At 46.3% G+C, this 17160-nt stretch overlaps 1 protein-coding gene across 6 annotated transcripts in view; it reads left to right on the top strand.

Annotated features, from left to right (window-relative positions):
• Positions 1 to 17160, top strand: part of DAZAP1 (DAZ associated protein 1) — a 137174-nt gene that overhangs the window by 81113 nt on the left and 38901 nt on the right. For all 6 annotated transcript variants that reach the window (XM_063914318.1, XM_063914317.1, XM_063914322.1 and 3 more), the window contains exons 6-8: positions 3803 to 3851; positions 5989 to 6071; positions 8681 to 8834. In XM_063914318.1, coding sequence (XP_063770388.1) covers positions 3803 to 3851; positions 5989 to 6071; positions 8681 to 8834 — 286 coding nt within the window. The remainder of the gene's footprint in view (positions 1 to 3802; positions 3852 to 5988; positions 6072 to 8680; positions 8835 to 17160) is intronic.

Below are 17160 nucleotides of genomic sequence, written 5' to 3'. Positions count from 1 at the left end.
CTCGTAAACTTGCCACCTCCGCTTCCCGGGAACAAGGCGTCAGCTCTGTCTCCTCCAAACCCTCAGCATGACTGTGTCCCTCCACTCCAGGGGGACTTCAGGGTGGGAGCTTATCTGAGATACTTCAGCTCCATCTGGAACCGCTCCTGCCAGGACGCTTGGGTAGAAGATCTGATCCTCTCAAGGCTACAAGCTGGAATTTAAAAGTCTTCCACCTCTCAGGTTTTTCAGGTCGGGTTTACCAGCTTCAGAAACCATGCGCCTCACGTTGCAGGAGGCCATTCAAAAGTTAGCCCAGACCCAGGTCATTGTTCCTGTGCCACCTCAACAACAAGGCGAGGGATACTACTCCAGCCTTTTTGTGGGACCAAAACCGGACGGTTCAATGAGACCCATTTTGAACCTCAAATCGATAAACCCATATCTGCGGGTTTTACGGTTCAAAATGGAGTCTGTGAGTGCAGTGATCTCATGTCTGGAGGAGGGAGAGTTCTTGGTCTCCCTGGATATAAAGAATTCTTACCTCCATATACCGATGTGGCCGCCTCATCAAGCTTACCTCAGGTTTGGTCCGCAGAAAACATTACCAGTTACAGGCGCTGCCCTTCGGCCTATCCATGGCCCCAAGGGTTTTCACCAAAGTGATGGTGGGAATGATGTTTCAACTCAGGATCTAGACGATCTGCTGATCAAAGCCAGGTCGAAGGAAGTACTGCTGGACAGCATCTCCCTGCTATCATGCCACGGGTGGGTTCTGAACTTTCAAAAGTCACACCTGGAGCCAACCCAGCATCTCCAGTTTCTCGGGATGATCCTGGACACGGTGGCTCAGAAGGTCTTCCTCCTTACGGACAAGGTGAATGCAATTCAGGAGTTGGTTCGGGGTGTTCTGCAGAAGGACCGGGTCTCGGTACATCTCTGCAACCGTCTGTTGGGGAAAGTGGTGGCCTCCTTCGAGGCCATTCAATTTTGCAGATTCCACACACGGATATTCCAACTGGATCTCCTGAAGAAATGGTCGGGTTCACATCTGCAGATGCACCAGGTCATACGTCTCTCACCGCAGGCCAGGATCTCCTTCCTGTGGTGGTTGCAATCCTCCAACCTCTTGGATGGGCAGAGCTTCGGGATCCAGGACTGAATTCTCTTGACCACAGATGCCAGCCTTTGGGGCTGAGGAGCGGTAACCCAGGGACAACAGTTCCAGGGCCGGTGGTCACTCCTCGAAAGCCGCCTCCCTATAAACATACTGGAACTCAGAGCGATCTACAGTACAATGCTCTGTTATAGGCAGCTCATCTGCTCCCAGGCCTGGCCATTCAGGTACAGTCGGACAACGCTGTGACTTACGTTAATCGGCAAGGTGCAACAAAGAGCAGGGCCTGCATGAGGGAGCTATCCAAGTTTCTCCTTTGGACCGAACAGATGCAAGGGTGGTGTCGGCCATATTCATTCCAGGAGTTGACAACTGGGAAGCAGACTTCCTTAGCCGTCACAACCTCCACCCAGGAAAGTGGGGTCTCCACCCTCAGGTGTTTCAACTGATAACAGATCTGTGGTGCTGCCCACAGATCGATCTGATGGCCTCTCGGCTCAGCAACAAGTTTCAGTGCTATTGTTCCAGAACGAGGGACCCTCTGGCATCAGCAGTGGATGCTCTGATGACTCCATGGGATTACCAGCTGGTGTACTTGTTTCCTCCGATTCCGTTGCTCCCCAAGGTTCTAAAGCAAATCAAAAGCGAGGGAGCTCAGGCGATTCTCATCGCACCAGACTGGCCTTGGAGGGTTTGGTACGCGGATCTTCTGGAGATGGCCATAGAAGACCCCTGGTCCCTACCGCTAAGGGAAGATCTTCAACAAGGACCATTAGTTTACCCAGACTTACGGCGGCTTCGTTTGACGGCATGGCAGTTGAGCGGAACCTCCTAGCTGAGAAGGGCATCCCAGGAAAAGTTGTTACCACCATGATTCAAGCCAGAAAACCGGTTACGTCGAAGCACTACCACCATATCTGGAAACGATACATTTCCTGGTGTGAGGGCCGAAAATATCCTTCTGCGGATTTCAACCTGGGACGCATTTTACAGGCTGGTGTGGATATAGGCCTAAGGTTGGGCTTCATAAAGGTTCAGATCTCGGCCTTGTCAATTTTCTTTCAGAAGAAACTGGCTGCTTTGCCCGAAGTCCAGACATTCTTGCAGGGTGTCCTGCACATCCAATCTCCTTTTGTGCTGCCCACGGCACCTTGAGATCTAAACGTGGTTTTGTCCTTTCTATAGTCCTCTTGGTTTGAAGCTCTGATGTCAGTGGAGGACAAATACCTTACGTGGAAGACTGTTATGCTCCTAGCCTTGGCCTCCACTAGGCGTGTCTCTGAACTTGGTGCTTTGTCCTATAAAAGTCCCTACTTGGATCTTATATGTGGACGGAGCGGAACTCCGGACTCGACAACAGTTCTTACCTAAGGTGGTATCTGCATTCCACTTGAATCAGCCTATTGTGGTCTCGGCAGCTTCAGCCTCTTCCTCAATTCCTGAGTCATTGGATGTGGTGCGAGCCCTGAGAATTTGTCAAGAGGACTGCTGCTGTCAGAAAATCGGATTCCCTCTTTGTGCTGTATGATGCTCTCAAAGAGGGTTGTCCTGCTTCAAAGCAGTCAATTACCCGTTGGATTAGGCTTACTGTTCAACAGGCCTATGCTTCAGTCTATCCTCGGTCTATCACGGCCCACTCCACAGGGTCAGTGGGTTCCTCCTGGGTGGCTGCTTGGGTAGTGTCGGCCCTTCAACTGTGTCGGGCCGTTACCTGGTCGGGGACAAACCTGTTTGTCAAGTTTTACAGGTTTGATACTCTGGCTGCAGAGGATGTCCAGTTTGGACGTACAGTGTTGCAGGCGTCTTGGCATGTTCCCACCCTTTTTGGGGCGTTTTGTGACGTCCCCAGTATCCCTTATGGATGATGGAGAAAAGAGATTTTTAATTACCTACCAGTAAATCCTTTTCTCGTAGTCCATAAGGGATACTGGGCGCCCGCCTCTGTGCTGCGACTTTCCTGCAAGGTTTTGTTCTTGTGGGAAGTTGTTTCAAGAGCTGTTGCTGTTGTGTTTTGCTAGCTCATTGTTGTGTTTTGTGTTGGTTTATTAATATCATCACTCATTGTTATGTATCCTCCTCTGGAGTATGTCCCTCTCCTTCGGGCACAGTTTTCCTAGACTGAGCTGTAGGGGAGGGCATAGAGGAGCCAGCACACCCTGTGGAAGAAATTTTAAGTGCACCTTTAGACCCCTTCTATACCCCATTGTACTAAGGTCCCCAGTATCCCTTATTGACTACAAGAAAAGGATTTACCGGTATGTAATTATAATCCTCTTTTCAGGAATCAAAACTGCCAAGAATTGGTGGTTACATTAATCTAGCCTTTAGATTCAATCCTTAAATCTGGGTGTATCTACTCAGTAATATTATTGTATGCTTATTCTTGTGGGTGTTTGACAATATGAAGGCAACACAATATACAGCTTTCCTTTTTTCTATTGTTTTGTATACGTATATTTGCATCTTTTTGTTTTTGTAGATTACTAGAACAACTTAGGGCCACATCTTCCTTTGTTTCACATGACACATCTACACAGTGTTTCATTATTATAGTCCTTTATCCTTGAAATTCAGTATTTCATTCATGGCGCACAGTAACATGGAGCTACGTGTAAAGAAGCCACTCCAGCATGTTGCTTGGAATTGTGTGTGGTTTTGTTTTATCATACGGGATGTTAATTTTACTTTTCTTTTGTTCATTTACAGGTTACTGAAGTTGTGATGATTTATGATGCTGAAAAACAGAGGCCAAGAGGTAAATAAAGGCTGAACCATCTTACTTTTCAACTTCTATCATCATTCTCTTCATTTAGATGGCAAACAATTTTACATTAATTCGAGCATTGCACATTGCCTGTCTGCACTTGCCCAGGGGTTTAATCCCTGCTCCATTCTGCATTGGCGATGTTTTACTATTATGTACAAACTGACAGCATTTGTAAATTGAACTGGAAATGATGAAATGTATTTTCCGCAGGCCTGTTTCTGCTGCAGGATGCATTTGGGTCATTTGCAAGCTGTGACGTTTGTGTCTCAGACATCTGACATTTTTCACTGTGCATAAACTATTTTTTTTTCTAGCTACCATCTTTGCTTTTTCTTTGTTACATATGGATGGTCCTTTTGAAATATTGATGCACCAATCAGAATCCTGGGTATTCTGCATTGTGTGTGAGGACCATTGTGTAAGTGTCCTGTTGAAGTCTTCTTTGTTATAAAATTCAGTCCTTCCCTCCTGAGCCCAGGTCACATGCTGGTGCTGGCCACAGTACATCCATTGCCTGTTCCATACATACGGTCAAAATTGTTTGCCTTCTGAATGCCCTCCTAATCATTTCATCATTAAGATACATATGGTAGCGTGCTCCTTACATTGTAAGCTAAGTTCTAGTTTGTTTTTCATTTTACATTATTATTCATGTAAGTTACAGTAAAGTATTGTTAAGTTTGTTTTTGTTTGACTGTGATTAATGTTATCTCTCTAGCTTTTTTTTCTCTCTAGGTGTTTAAGCTGGATCACTCAGGTACAGGCCAGTTCTGTTAGATAAGGCGTGGGCGCGATGAGTTTGGGGTGTAAATGAAGTGCCAGCTATTTTTGTCTACATGGTGTTTTTAGCCGTATTGGCTGTATTATGTATTTATGAAACTATGGTGATTCTTTGCCTTCAAGTTCCATCCACTTTTGTGTATATTTGAGCAGAGCTTTGAAACGTAAAACAGATGTGGCCTAGGTTTGTATTCCCTGTAGTAGTTGTCATTTCACACACCGCAGTTATTCTGTCTAATTTGTAAATGAATCAAACTCAGTGGGTAGGATTAAATTCTTTTTACACCCGTTCTGTTTCTGCCCTCAAGGGCATGGTATCATTATTTCAGCTCGCTACCCACGAAGTAGGGAGGCACCCAACTTTTTACACAGCTAAACCTAATCACTATGGGCGCAATATGCGTGATAACGGAGATCATTTTAGAAAGGAAATTGGGCGTGATATATCATTTGAATCCCACCCTTTATTAGAAGTTTAGTCTGACCTTTTTTGTGGAAAATACTATGGACCATTATTTGTAAATGGCAAGTAAGCATGAGCATCTTTTGTTTGCAGTTGTCGATATTCGCTGTCAATTTTGTTAAATATTACCAACTCTTAGTTATTAGCCTTGTTTCTCTTGACCAAGACTAGCTTTAGGTGCCAGCTACAGAATGGGTGAACCGTTTAAGAGATTGACCTTTAAACGTATTTACTATTACAGATATTCTGTGTCAGTCAGTGCAAGTTGATGATGGTTTAGGTGCAACCCCGCTGATGCTTCGTTTACACCTCACTCCCTGTAGTGTGGGAAATGCAAACCTCCTCTACAAAGAGTATTATTTTCATATCTCAGCTTGGCCTGTATCTTTGTGTATTCATATAGCTTTTTCTCCAATACAGACTCTGGGCTTTCCCAACACTGTTGGGAAAGCTTTGACGGTCCTTAACTGTTATAGATATTGTAGCTCTGTTTAACGCTTTAGAACAATATATGGCTGCTGTCAGCACTAGCTGCAAGTGAAATGCCACCAAGGAGGAAGCAGCAGGACTGCACAGCGACTTCACAGCACATATGCCTCACTAAGGCGGTGAGGAAGAAACACATTGATTACATGAAAGTATTTGATAAAGTTTTTTTCTTCACCAGTCACCAGGTTTACACTTTACTTCCTGTGACTAGAACCATTTTTTTTTTCCACCTCTACAATTTTTCTCACAACTCTGTATACAAGATAGCTGTGCCTGGAATTGCTACAGTCTGATCCTGCTGCTGAGGCCTTGGTTCTGCTCCTAATACTGTTCATCATCCTGTTTTGTGTCACAACACCCTGCTACCTTGATTCACTCTTCGTCGTTGGCTAGGTTTTGGATTTATAACTTTCGAGGACGAACAATCAGTGGACCAGGCTGTCAACATGCATTTTCACGACATCATGGGCAAAAAAGTGTGTAGTTGTAGTTTTATTTTACCTTAAGACTGAACTAAGTCTTGGGTAGCAGTCCGTGTCCTTGGTGATTGGCCGATAGTGTATATTGTCTTAGGGTGGTGTGGGATTGAAGCATAGGCGAGGATATTTTTGGTGTTTTAAATAAGAGGTGTTTAGGTAGTACCTTAATCTATTTAAAATCCAGTGACTGCTCATTTAACTTTCTCACATGTCACTGATGTGTCAGGATCATGGCCCTCAAGGACACACTGCTGCCTAAGGCTTGGTTTGATGCCACTCCTTCTGACGTCATGTGTACTTCAAATTTGACTAGGGGTATGGGCACAATACCTGAATTTCTTACTTTTACATATGTTTTCAATTTCGTAGACCTCAGGAAGGACTGGTCGCTGTTATTGTTTCATTACTGGGTCACTTACTGTTAATCTTTTGGTACAAAAAAAACAGTTTTCAGTAGTTTAACCATTCTGCAGTAAAGTGATCTATTCATACTGTGTTGTCAGGACTTTAAGAAGTTGTAGTTCCATCTCCCACATTGAGAGCTTTAGTAATGAAGTATAGATACACAAAAAATTACAAGTTTCCAAAAAAACCTTGTGTTTCCTATGGGCAGTCAGCTATGTTCGCCCCCTTTTTGAGTATAGAAAAGCTTGGGTACAGCTTAAATAAAAGAAGAATTTTATATATATATATATATATATATATATATATATATATATATATATATATAACATTTGCTAAAACTTAAGTTGATTTACAACAAAACCTAATATTGCTTCGTTAGACTCAATGGGGTCGATTCAACTCACCAACAGTTGAATAGCGCCGGGAACTGGCGCCTGGTGCTATTCAGTACAGCGCCAAGTGACACTCAATTGTTGGGTATTCTTCTCTCACCCGCGGGGGATGAGAGAGGAAATCCGGCAAAAGTGCTGCCGTATGGCGGGGCGAGGCTGATTCTGTCAGGAATCAGCATCGCGGCGCGGAGTTAAGTTGGAGAATGCCCGTTCTCCCGACAAATCAACATTGAGTTGAATTGAATAGCGCCGGGAGCTAATTCCCGGCACTATTCAACTGTCGGTAAATTGAATCAACCCAAGTGTTTAAGAAATAAGTAGATTACAAATGTATCCTTTAAAATGGACATTACCATCAATACTCTACAATTATAAAAAAAAAAAAAAAAAAAAATAGATATAGATAATTAAACTCAAAAGTGAAAAATTAGCTTTGTGCGGAAAATCCAAAGAGAAAATTAATTCCAAAAGCTTATTTAGTTGTGGTTTGAGGATTAGGCAATCAGTCAAGCTCCAATCCCTTCCTTATTCTTGCTCCTTTACATTTCTTCTGGCAGTATGTTGCAGTGGGTGAGAAGACTGTAGGATTGAGAAGCATATGCTAGTTTTTGCTGGTCTCTACTAGTTCTGGAAATTGCCCAACAAAAACATGCAACATGTGGAGCAGATAAGGGGAGTGAACAAGACATAGGGTAACCTGCTGTTAAGTCTTAACGCCAGACCCTAAATAAGTGAAGTTTTGGGACCCAGTTTAGCTTTCAGATTTTGGTGGAGTTTTTCTTATAATTTTACTATTTTTGCTGAAACTGCAACTTTTTTTGGCCTGAGACTTGGCACTGTGTTGGCATTAATTGTTACTTAGTGTTAATGTTTTATGGCACTCATGGCTCCAAAATGAGTGCAGCTACTTGTGTCTAGGACAGAGGAAAGCATATGGTGCACAGGCTACTGCAAAGTCCAGATGTTATGGCTATTAATATTTTTGTTGTCCCTTTAAAACTATGGTTTAATATTTAGTACATTTAGATCAGTTATGGCTGTGAACAGTCTTCATGCATAGATAGACAAACAAGTGCACAACAAGTAAAGATAACATTGTTCTATTATAATCTAATTTAAACTAGTTTCAAAGGAAAGCACATAATAGTCTTGCCAACATATACTAAGGACTATAAATCATCTGGGTAACAACACAGTATGAAGAATATGCTTCTTATTGACCAAACTGTCCATTTTGTATTACTTGCATGTTTTGTTTACTTTTTTTGTTAGATATAGTGTAAGATTCTCTTACCACATCCATTCCCTCTGACATTATTTGCGAGTTAATTAAATTGAGATTCTTAAAGCGTTAGCCTGGGGAAGGTAAGTCTTTATCTTCCATTAGTAATTTCTGATGCAGTCAATCAGCAGTCTCCCTAGAACCACTCCAACCCCATCCTCCTTATGGGATTCTAAATTGTGAGCACCGTTTAGACTATCACATGACGTGCACCTGTATCTTGTTCTGGTGAATGCCAATAAAAAGCCTTGCCTGGCCATCCACAGGGCTCTACATGATTAAGAGGAGTTTAATCTGTTTTTTTCTTTTTTAACCCATGTCAGGAATCCCTAGTTTTCCCAATTATGACTCTATATTAAGACATATATTGTACATGTTAAGTATGTTAAGGACCCATATATAATCTTTAATTTATATAATTAAAGTAATAAGCTAAGTTTAGTTGTAAGTATAAGTTTGGGTACAGTGGGAGGGGAGAGGGCAGGAACCATTGAGCTATTATTTGACCAGTTTCTGTCTTTCTTTAGGTGGAAGTGAAACGTGCGGAGCCTCGTGACAGTAAAAGCCAATCTCCTGGCTCTCCAGGATCCAACCAATGGGGTGGTAGAGCCATGCAAAGTGCAGCCAATGGATGGACAGGACAGACTGCTCCCACGTGGCAGCAGAGTTACAGTCCTCAAGGTGAGACTGTCAGGGAATTATATTGAGTAAAATGAATACTGTTGAAAGGTAAATAATATCCTTACCTTCATTCTTTTAAAAATGTATTTATTTGTCCAGTAGTTACATCTGTAACTGAAAGACTTCAAATATGAATTTTGTATTAATGACTTGAAAAAACAGAATGGTCACTGGGTACACTGACTTAAACTCTTCAGTTATTGCTACATTTCAGTAATAAAAAGCAAGGAATGTATATTTCTTGCATCTGAGTGTTGCTGAATTAGACCCCCCAGTTTCTCTGACGTCGTAAGTGGATGCTGGGACTCCGTAAGGACCATGGGGATTAGCGGCTCCGCAGGAGACTGGGCACAACTAAAGAAAGCTTTAGGACTACCTGGTGTGCACTGGCTCCTCCCACTAAGACCCTCCTCCAGACCTCAGTTAGATTCTTGTGCCCGGCTGAGCTGGATGCACACTAGGGGCTCTCCTGAGCTCCTAGAAAGAAAGTATATTTTAGGTTTTTTATTTTACAGTGAGATCTGCTGGCAACAGACTCACTGCAGCGAGGGACTAAGGGGAGAAGAAGCGAACCTACCTAACTGGTGGTAGCTTGGGCTTCTTAGGCTACTGGACACCATTAGCTCCAGAGGGATCGACCGCATGGAACCGGCCATTGATGTTCGGTCCCGGAGCCGCGCCGCCGGCCCCCTTACAGAGCCAGAAGCAAGAAGTGTTCCGGAAAATCGGCGGCAGAAGACTTCAGTCTTCACCAAGGTAGCGCACAGCACTGCAGCTGTGCGCCATTGCTCCTCATGCACACCTCACACTCCGGTCACTGATGGGTGCAGGGCGCTGGGGGGGGGGGGGCGCCCTGAGCAGCAATATAAACACCTTGCCTGGCAAAATCATCACAATATATAGCCCCAGAGGCTATGTATGTGATAAATACCCCTGCCAGAATCCATAAAAAAGCGGGAGAAAAGTCAGTGAAAAAGGGGTGGAGCTATCTCCCTCAGCACACTGGCGCCATTTTCTCTTCACAGTGCAGCTGGAAGACAGCTCCCCAGGCTCTCCCCTGTAGTTTTCAGGCTCAAAGGGTTAAAAAGAGAGGGGGGGCACTAAATTTAGGCGCAATATTGTTTATACAAGTAGCTATTGGGGGAAAAATCACTCAGTTATAGTGTTAATCCCTGCATTATATAGCGCTCTGGTGTGTGCTGGCATACTCTCTCTCTGTCTCCCCAAAGGACTTTGTGGGGTCCGGTCCTCAGTCAGAGCATTCCCTGTGTGTGTGCTGTGTCGGTACGGCTGTGTCGACATGTGGGATGAGGAAGGTTACGTGGAGGTGGAGCAGAGGCCGATAAATGGGATGTCGCCCCCTGTGGGGCCGACACCAGAGTGGATGGATAGGTGGAAGGTATTAACCGACAATGTCAACTCCTTACATAGAAGGCTGGATGACGTAAAACAGCTGTGGGACAGCCGGCTTCTCAGCCCGCGCCTGCCCAGGCGTCTCAAAGGCCATCAGGGGCTCAAAAAAGTGCCCGTTACCTCAGATGGCAGACACAGATGTCGACACGGAGTCTGACTCCAGTGTCGACGAGGTTGAGACATATACACAATCCACTAGGAACATCCGTTACATGATCTCGGCAATGAAAAATGTGTTGCGCATTTCTGACATGAACCCAAGTACCACATAAAAGGGGTTTTATTTTTGGGGAGAAAAAGCAGCCATTTTGTTCCCCCATCAGATGAATGAATGAAGTGTGTAAAGTAGCGTGGGTTCCCCCGATAAGAAACTGGTAATTTCTAAAAAGTTACTGATGGCGTACACTTTCCCGCCAGAGGATAGGTCACGTTGGGAGATATCCCTTAGGGTGGATAAGGTGCTCACACGTTTGTCAAAAAAGGTGGCACTGCCGTCTTAGGATACGGCCACCTTGAAGGAGCCTGCTGATAAAAAGCAGGAGGCTATCCTGAAGTCTGTATATACACACTCAGGTTATATACTGAGACCTGCAATTGCCTCAGCATAAATAGTGCTGCTGCAGCGTGGTCTGATACCCAGTCAGATAATATTAATACTCTAAGACAGGGATAATAGTTTGCTAACATAGAGCATATTAAAGACGTCGTCTTAGATATAAAGGATGCACAGAGGGATATTTGCCGGCTGGCATCCAGAATTAATGCAATGTCCATTCTGCCAGGAGGGTATTAGAAACCCGGCAGTGGACAGGTGATGCTGCCTATAAAAGGCACATGGAGATTCTGCCTTTATAAGGGTTAGGAATTGTTTGGGGATGGTCTCTGGGACCTCGTATCCACAGCAACAGCTGGGAAGAATTTTTTTTACCTCAGGTTTCCTCACAGCCTAAGAAAGCACTGTATTTTCAGGTACAGTCCTTTCGGCTTCAGAAAAGCAAGCGGGTCAAAGGCGCTTCCTTTCTGCACAGAGACGAGGGAAGAAGGAAAAAGCTGCACCAGCAGCCAGTTCCCAGGATCAAAAATATTCCCCCGCTTCCTCGATGAGTCCACCGCATGACGTTGGGGCTCCACAGGTGGAGACAGGTGCGGTAGGGGCGCGTCTCGGGAACTTCAGGGACCAGTGGGCTTGCCCACAGGTGGATCCCTAGGTTCTGCAAGTAGTATCACAGGGATACAGGCTGGAGTTCGAGGCGACTCCCCCTCGCCGTTACCTCACATCAGCCTTGCCTGCTGCCCTCGGAGAAAGGTAGTACTGGCGGCAATTCACAAGCTGTACTTCCAGCAGGTGAAATCAAGGTACCCCTCCTTCAACAAGGCCGGGGTTACTATTCCAAAATGTTGTGGTACCGAAACCAGACTGTTCGGTGAGACCCATTCTAAAATTTAAAGCCTTGAACACTTATATACGAAGGTTCAAGTTCAAAATGGAATCGCTCAGGGCGATTATTGCAAGCCTGGAGAATTTCATGGTATCACTGGACATCAAGGATGCTTACCTGCATGTCCCTATTTACCCTCTTCACCAGGAGTACCTCAAAATTGTGGTACAGGATTGTCATTACCAATTCCAGACGTTGCCGTTGGTCTGTCCCCGGCACCGAGGTATTTACCAAGGTAATGGCCGAAATAATTATCCCGTACTTGGACGATCTCCTTATAAAGGCGAGGTCCAGGGAGCAGTTGTTCGACGGAGTAGCACTATCTCGGGAAGTGCTACAACAGCACGGCTGGATTCTGAATATTCCAAAGTCGCAGCTGGTTCCTACGACGCGTCTACTGTTCCTGGGTATGGTTCTGGACACAGAACAGGATAAAAAGGTTTTCTCCCGGAGGAGAAGTCCAAGGAGTTGTCGTCTCTAGACAGAGACCTCCTAATACGTATACAGGTGTCGGTGCATCAATGCACGCGAGCCCTGGGAAGGATGGTAGCTTCTTACGAAGAAATTCCATTCGCCAGGTCCCATGCAAGGATTTTTCAGTGGGATCTGTTGGACAAGTGGTCCGGGTCGCATCTTCAGATGCATCGGCGGATAACCCTGTCTCCAAGGGCCAGGGTGTCGCTGTTGTGGTGGCTGCAGAGTGCTCATCTTCTAGGGGGCCGCAGATTCGGCATACAGGACTGTGTCCTGGTGACCACGGATGCCAGCCTTCGAGGCTGGGGGGCAGTCACACAGGGAAGAAACTTCCAAGGCTATGGAAAAGTCAGGAGACTTCCCTACACATAAATATTCTGGAACTAATGGCCATTTACAATGCCCTAAGTCAGGCTAGACCCCTGCTTCAACACCGGCCGGTGCTGATCCAGTCAGACAACATCACGGCGGTCGCTCATGTAAACCGACAGGGCGGCACAAGAAGCAGGATGGCGATGGCAGAAGCCACAAGGATTCTCCGATGGGCGGAAAATCATGTGTTAGCACTGTCAGCAGTGTTCATTCCCGGAGTGGACAACTGAGAAGCAGACTTTCTCAGAAGACACGACCTCCACCCGGGAGAGTGGGGACTTCATCCAGAAGTTTTCCAAATGATTGTACACCGTTGGGAAAGGCCACAGGTGGACATGATGGCGTCCCGCCTCAACAAAAAGCTACAAAGATATTGCGCCAGGTCAAGGGACCCTCAGGCGATAGCTGTGGACACTCTGGTAACACCGTGGGTGTACCAGTCGGTGTATGTGTTCACTTCTCTGCCTCTCTTACCCAGGGTAATGAGAATAATAAGAAGGAGAGGAGTAAGAACTATACTCATTGTTCCGGGTTGGCCAAGAAGAGCTTGGTAACCAGAACTCCAAGAAATGATCTCAGAGGACCCATGGCCTCTGCCGCTCAGACAGGACCTGCTGCAGCAGGGGGCCTGTCTGTTCCAAGACGTACCGTGGCTGCGTTTGACGGCATGGCGGTTGAACGCCGGATCCTGAAGGAAAAGGGCATTCCGGAGGAAGTTATCCCTACGCTATTTAAAGCTAGGAAAGAAGTGAACGCAAACCATTATCACCGCATATGGTGGAAATATGTTGCGTGCTGTGAGGCCAGGAAGGCCCCAAAGGAGAAATTTCAGCTAGGTCGATTTCTGCACTTCCTACAATCAGAGGTGACTATGGGCCTAAAATTGGGTTCCATGAAGGTCCAGATTTCGGCTCTATCGATTTTCTTCCAAAATAGAACTGGCTTCACTGCCTGAAGTTCGGACTTTTAAGGGAGTGCTGCATAGTCAGCCCCCGTTTGTGCCTCAAGTGGCACCGTGGGATCTCAACGTGGTGTTGGATTTCCTGAAGTCGCATTGGGTTGAGCCATTTAAATCCGTGGAGCTACAATACCTCACGTGGAAAGTGGTCATGCTGTGGGCCGTGGCGTCGGCCAGGCGTGTATCAGAATTGGCGGCTTTGTCATACAAAAGCCCTTATCTGTATTTTATATGGATAAGGCGGAATTGAGGACTCGTTCCCAATTCCTTCCTAAGGTGGTATCAGTTTTTCATGTGAACCAACCTATTGTGGTGCCTGCGGCTACTTGTGACTTGGAGGATTCCAAGTTACTGGACGTAGTCAGGGCCCTGAAAAAGTATATGTTTCCAGGACGGCTGGAGTCAGGAAAACTGACTCGCTATTTATCCTGTATGCACCCAACAAGCTGGGTGCTCCTGCTTCTAAGCAGACTATTGCTCGCTGGATCTGTAGCACGATTCAACTTGCACATGCTGCGGCTGGACTGCCGTACCCTAAATCTGTAAAAGCCCATTCCACGAGGAAAGTGGGCTCTTCTTGGGCGGCTGCCCGAGGGGTCTCGGCTTTACAACTTTGCCGAGCTGTTACTTGGTCGGGTTCAAACATTTTTACAACAGTTTACAAGTTTGATACCCTGGCTGAGGAGGACCTAGAGTTTGCTCATTCGGTGCTGCAGAGTCATCCGCACTCTCCCGCCCGTTTGGGAGCTTTGGTATAATCCCCATGGTCCTTACGGAGTCCCAGCATCCACTTAGGACATCAGAGAAAATAAGATTTTACTCACCGGTAAATCTATTTCTCGTAGTCCGTAGTGGATGCTGGGTGCCCATCCCAAGTGCGGATTGTCTGCAATACTTGTTTATAGTTATTGCCTAACTAAAGGGTTATTGTTGAGTCACCTGTTGAGAGGCTCAGTTATATTTCATACTGTTAACTGGGTATAGTATCACGAGTTATACGGTGTGATTGGTGTGGCTGGTATGAGTCTTACCCGGGATTCAAAATCCTTCCTATTTGTGTCAGCTCTTCCGGGCACAGTATCCTAACTGAGGTCTGGAGGAGGGTGTTAGTGGGAGGAGCCAGTGCACACCAGGTAGTCCTAAAGCTTTCTTTAGTTGTGCCCAGTCTCCTGCGGAGCCGCTAATACCCATGGTCCTTACGGAGTCCCAGCATCCACTACGGACTACGAGAAATAGATTTACCGGTGAGTAAAATCTTATTTTCTTGTAGTATGCTGTACATGTCAGCAAGAAATAAGTAGTAGACAAATAACTTATCCATTTTAAAATTACACTGCAATTATTGTATATGACTGTGTTGATTCATGGTTGTGTTTAAAAAGAATTCTTGCAAAGTGTCCATGCAATGGTTGATGTATCTCCGCCAGTGTATGTATCACGAAGGAATGTCTGAATGCCCAGTACCTTAAATATTGTGCTGTAGATACAGTAAGTGATGGATCAGAAGCCCTCATTTGTGATGCATGCTTTACTAGGGAGACCTAGACAGTCACCTATGCTTGCTTGAATTGGGCAAGCAGTAGTCTGAATTTCTCTAACGTCCTAGTGGATGCTGGGGACTCCGTAAGGACCATGGGGGATAGACGGGCTCCGCAGGAGACTGGGCACTCTAAAGAAAGATTCAGTACTATCTGGTGTGCACTGGCTCCTCCCTCTATGCCCCTCCTCCAGACCTCAGTTAGAATCTGTGCCCGGCCAGAGCTGGGTGCTCCTAGTGGGCTCTCCTGAGCTTGCTAATAAAGTATTTTGTTAGGTTTTTTATTTTCAGAGAGCTTCTGCTGGCAACAGACTTTCTGCTACGAGGGACTGAGGGGAGAGAAGCAAACCTACTCACGGCAGCTAGGTAGCGCTTCTTAGGCTACTGGACACCATTAGCTCCAGAGGGATCGAACACAGGTACCTTGATCATCCGTTCCCGGAGCCGCGCCGCCGTCCCCCTCGCAGAGCCAGAAGTACAGAAGCAGCGGAAGCATGAAGACATCGAAATCGGCGGCTGAAGACTCCTGTCTTCACTTAAGGTAGCGCACAGCACTGCAGCTGTGCGCCATTGCTCCCACAGCACACCACACACTCCGGTCACTGTAGGGTGCAGGGCGCAGGGGGGGGCGCCCTAGGCAGCAATTAATTACCTTTTTGGCAAAAATAGACATATATACAGTCTGGGACTGTATATATGCCCGAGCCCCCGCCATTTTTTACACATTAAAGCGGGACAGAAGCCCGCCGCTGAGGGGGCGGGGCCTTCTTCCTCAGCACACCAGCGCCATTTTCTCTTCACAGCTCAGCTGGAAGGACGCTCCCCAGGCTCTCCCCTGCAGTATACAGGTGCAATAAAGGTTAAAAAAGAGAGGGGGGGGGGGGGGCACAAAAATTTAGGCGCAGATATTTAACAGCAGCTACGGGGTAAACACCAAGGTACAGTGTAATCCCTGGGTTATATAGCGCTGGGGTGTGTGCTGGCATACTCTCTCTCTGTCTCCCCAAAAGCCTTTGTGGGGTCCGGTCCTCAGTCAGAGCATTCCCTGTGTGTGCTGTGTGTCGGTACGCCTGTGTCGACATGTTTGATGAGGAAGGATACGTGGAGGCAGAACACGTGCAGCTGAGTGTGGTGTCGCCGCCGACGGTGCCGACTCCTGATTGGATGGATATGTGGAAGGTGTTAAATGATAATGTAAACTCCTTGCATAACAGATTGGATAAAACTGTAACCTTGGGACAGTCAGGGTCTCAACCCGTGCCTGATCCTACAGCGCAGAGGCCGTCAGGGTCTCAAAAGCGCACACTATCCCAGATAGTTGACACAGATGTCGACACGGAATCTGACTCCAGTGTCGATGACGATGAGGCAAAGTTGCAGCCTAAAATGACTAAAGCCATCCGCTACATGATTGTTGCAATGAAGGATGTATTACACATTTCTGAGGAAAATCCTGGATTTATATGTATGGGGAGAAAAAGCATGAAGTGACTTTTCCCCCTTCACATGAATTAAATGAATTATGTGAAAAAGCGTGGGATTCCCCTGACAGGAAGGTGATAATTTCCAAGAGATTACTTATGGCGTATCCTTTCCCGCCAACGGACAGGTTACGCTGGGAATCCTCCCCTAGGGTAGACAAGGCGTTGACACGCTTGTCTAAGAAGGTGGCCCTGCTGTCTCAGGATACGGCCGCCCTAAAGGATCCTGCGGATAGAAAGCAGGAAGCTATACTGAAGTCTGTTTATACACATTCTGGCACACTGCTGAGGCCAGCAATTGCTTCGGCCTGGATGTGTAGTGCGGTAGCTGCATGGACGGATACTCTGTCTGAGGAGATGGATACCCTGGACAGGGACACTGTTCTACTGACCCTGGCACATATCAAGGACGCGGTCCTATATATGCGGGATGCCCAGAGGGACATTTGCCTGCTGGGCTCTAGAGTAAACGCAATGTCCATTTCTCTAACGTCCTAGTGGATGCTGGGACTCCGTCAGGACCATGGGGAATAGCGGGCTCCGCAGGAGACAGGGCACATCTAAATAAAGCTTTTAGGATCACATGGTGCGTACTGGCTCCTCCCCCTATGACCCTCCTCCAAGCCTCAGTTAGGTTTTTGTGCCCGTCCGA

This window comes from Pseudophryne corroboree, chromosome 1 (assembly GCF_028390025.1).
Source record: "Pseudophryne corroboree isolate aPseCor3 chromosome 1, aPseCor3.hap2, whole genome shotgun sequence".
NCBI lineage: Eukaryota > Metazoa > Chordata > Amphibia > Anura > Myobatrachidae > Pseudophryne > Pseudophryne corroboree.
This window is presented reverse-complemented; position numbering and strand designations above follow the sequence as displayed.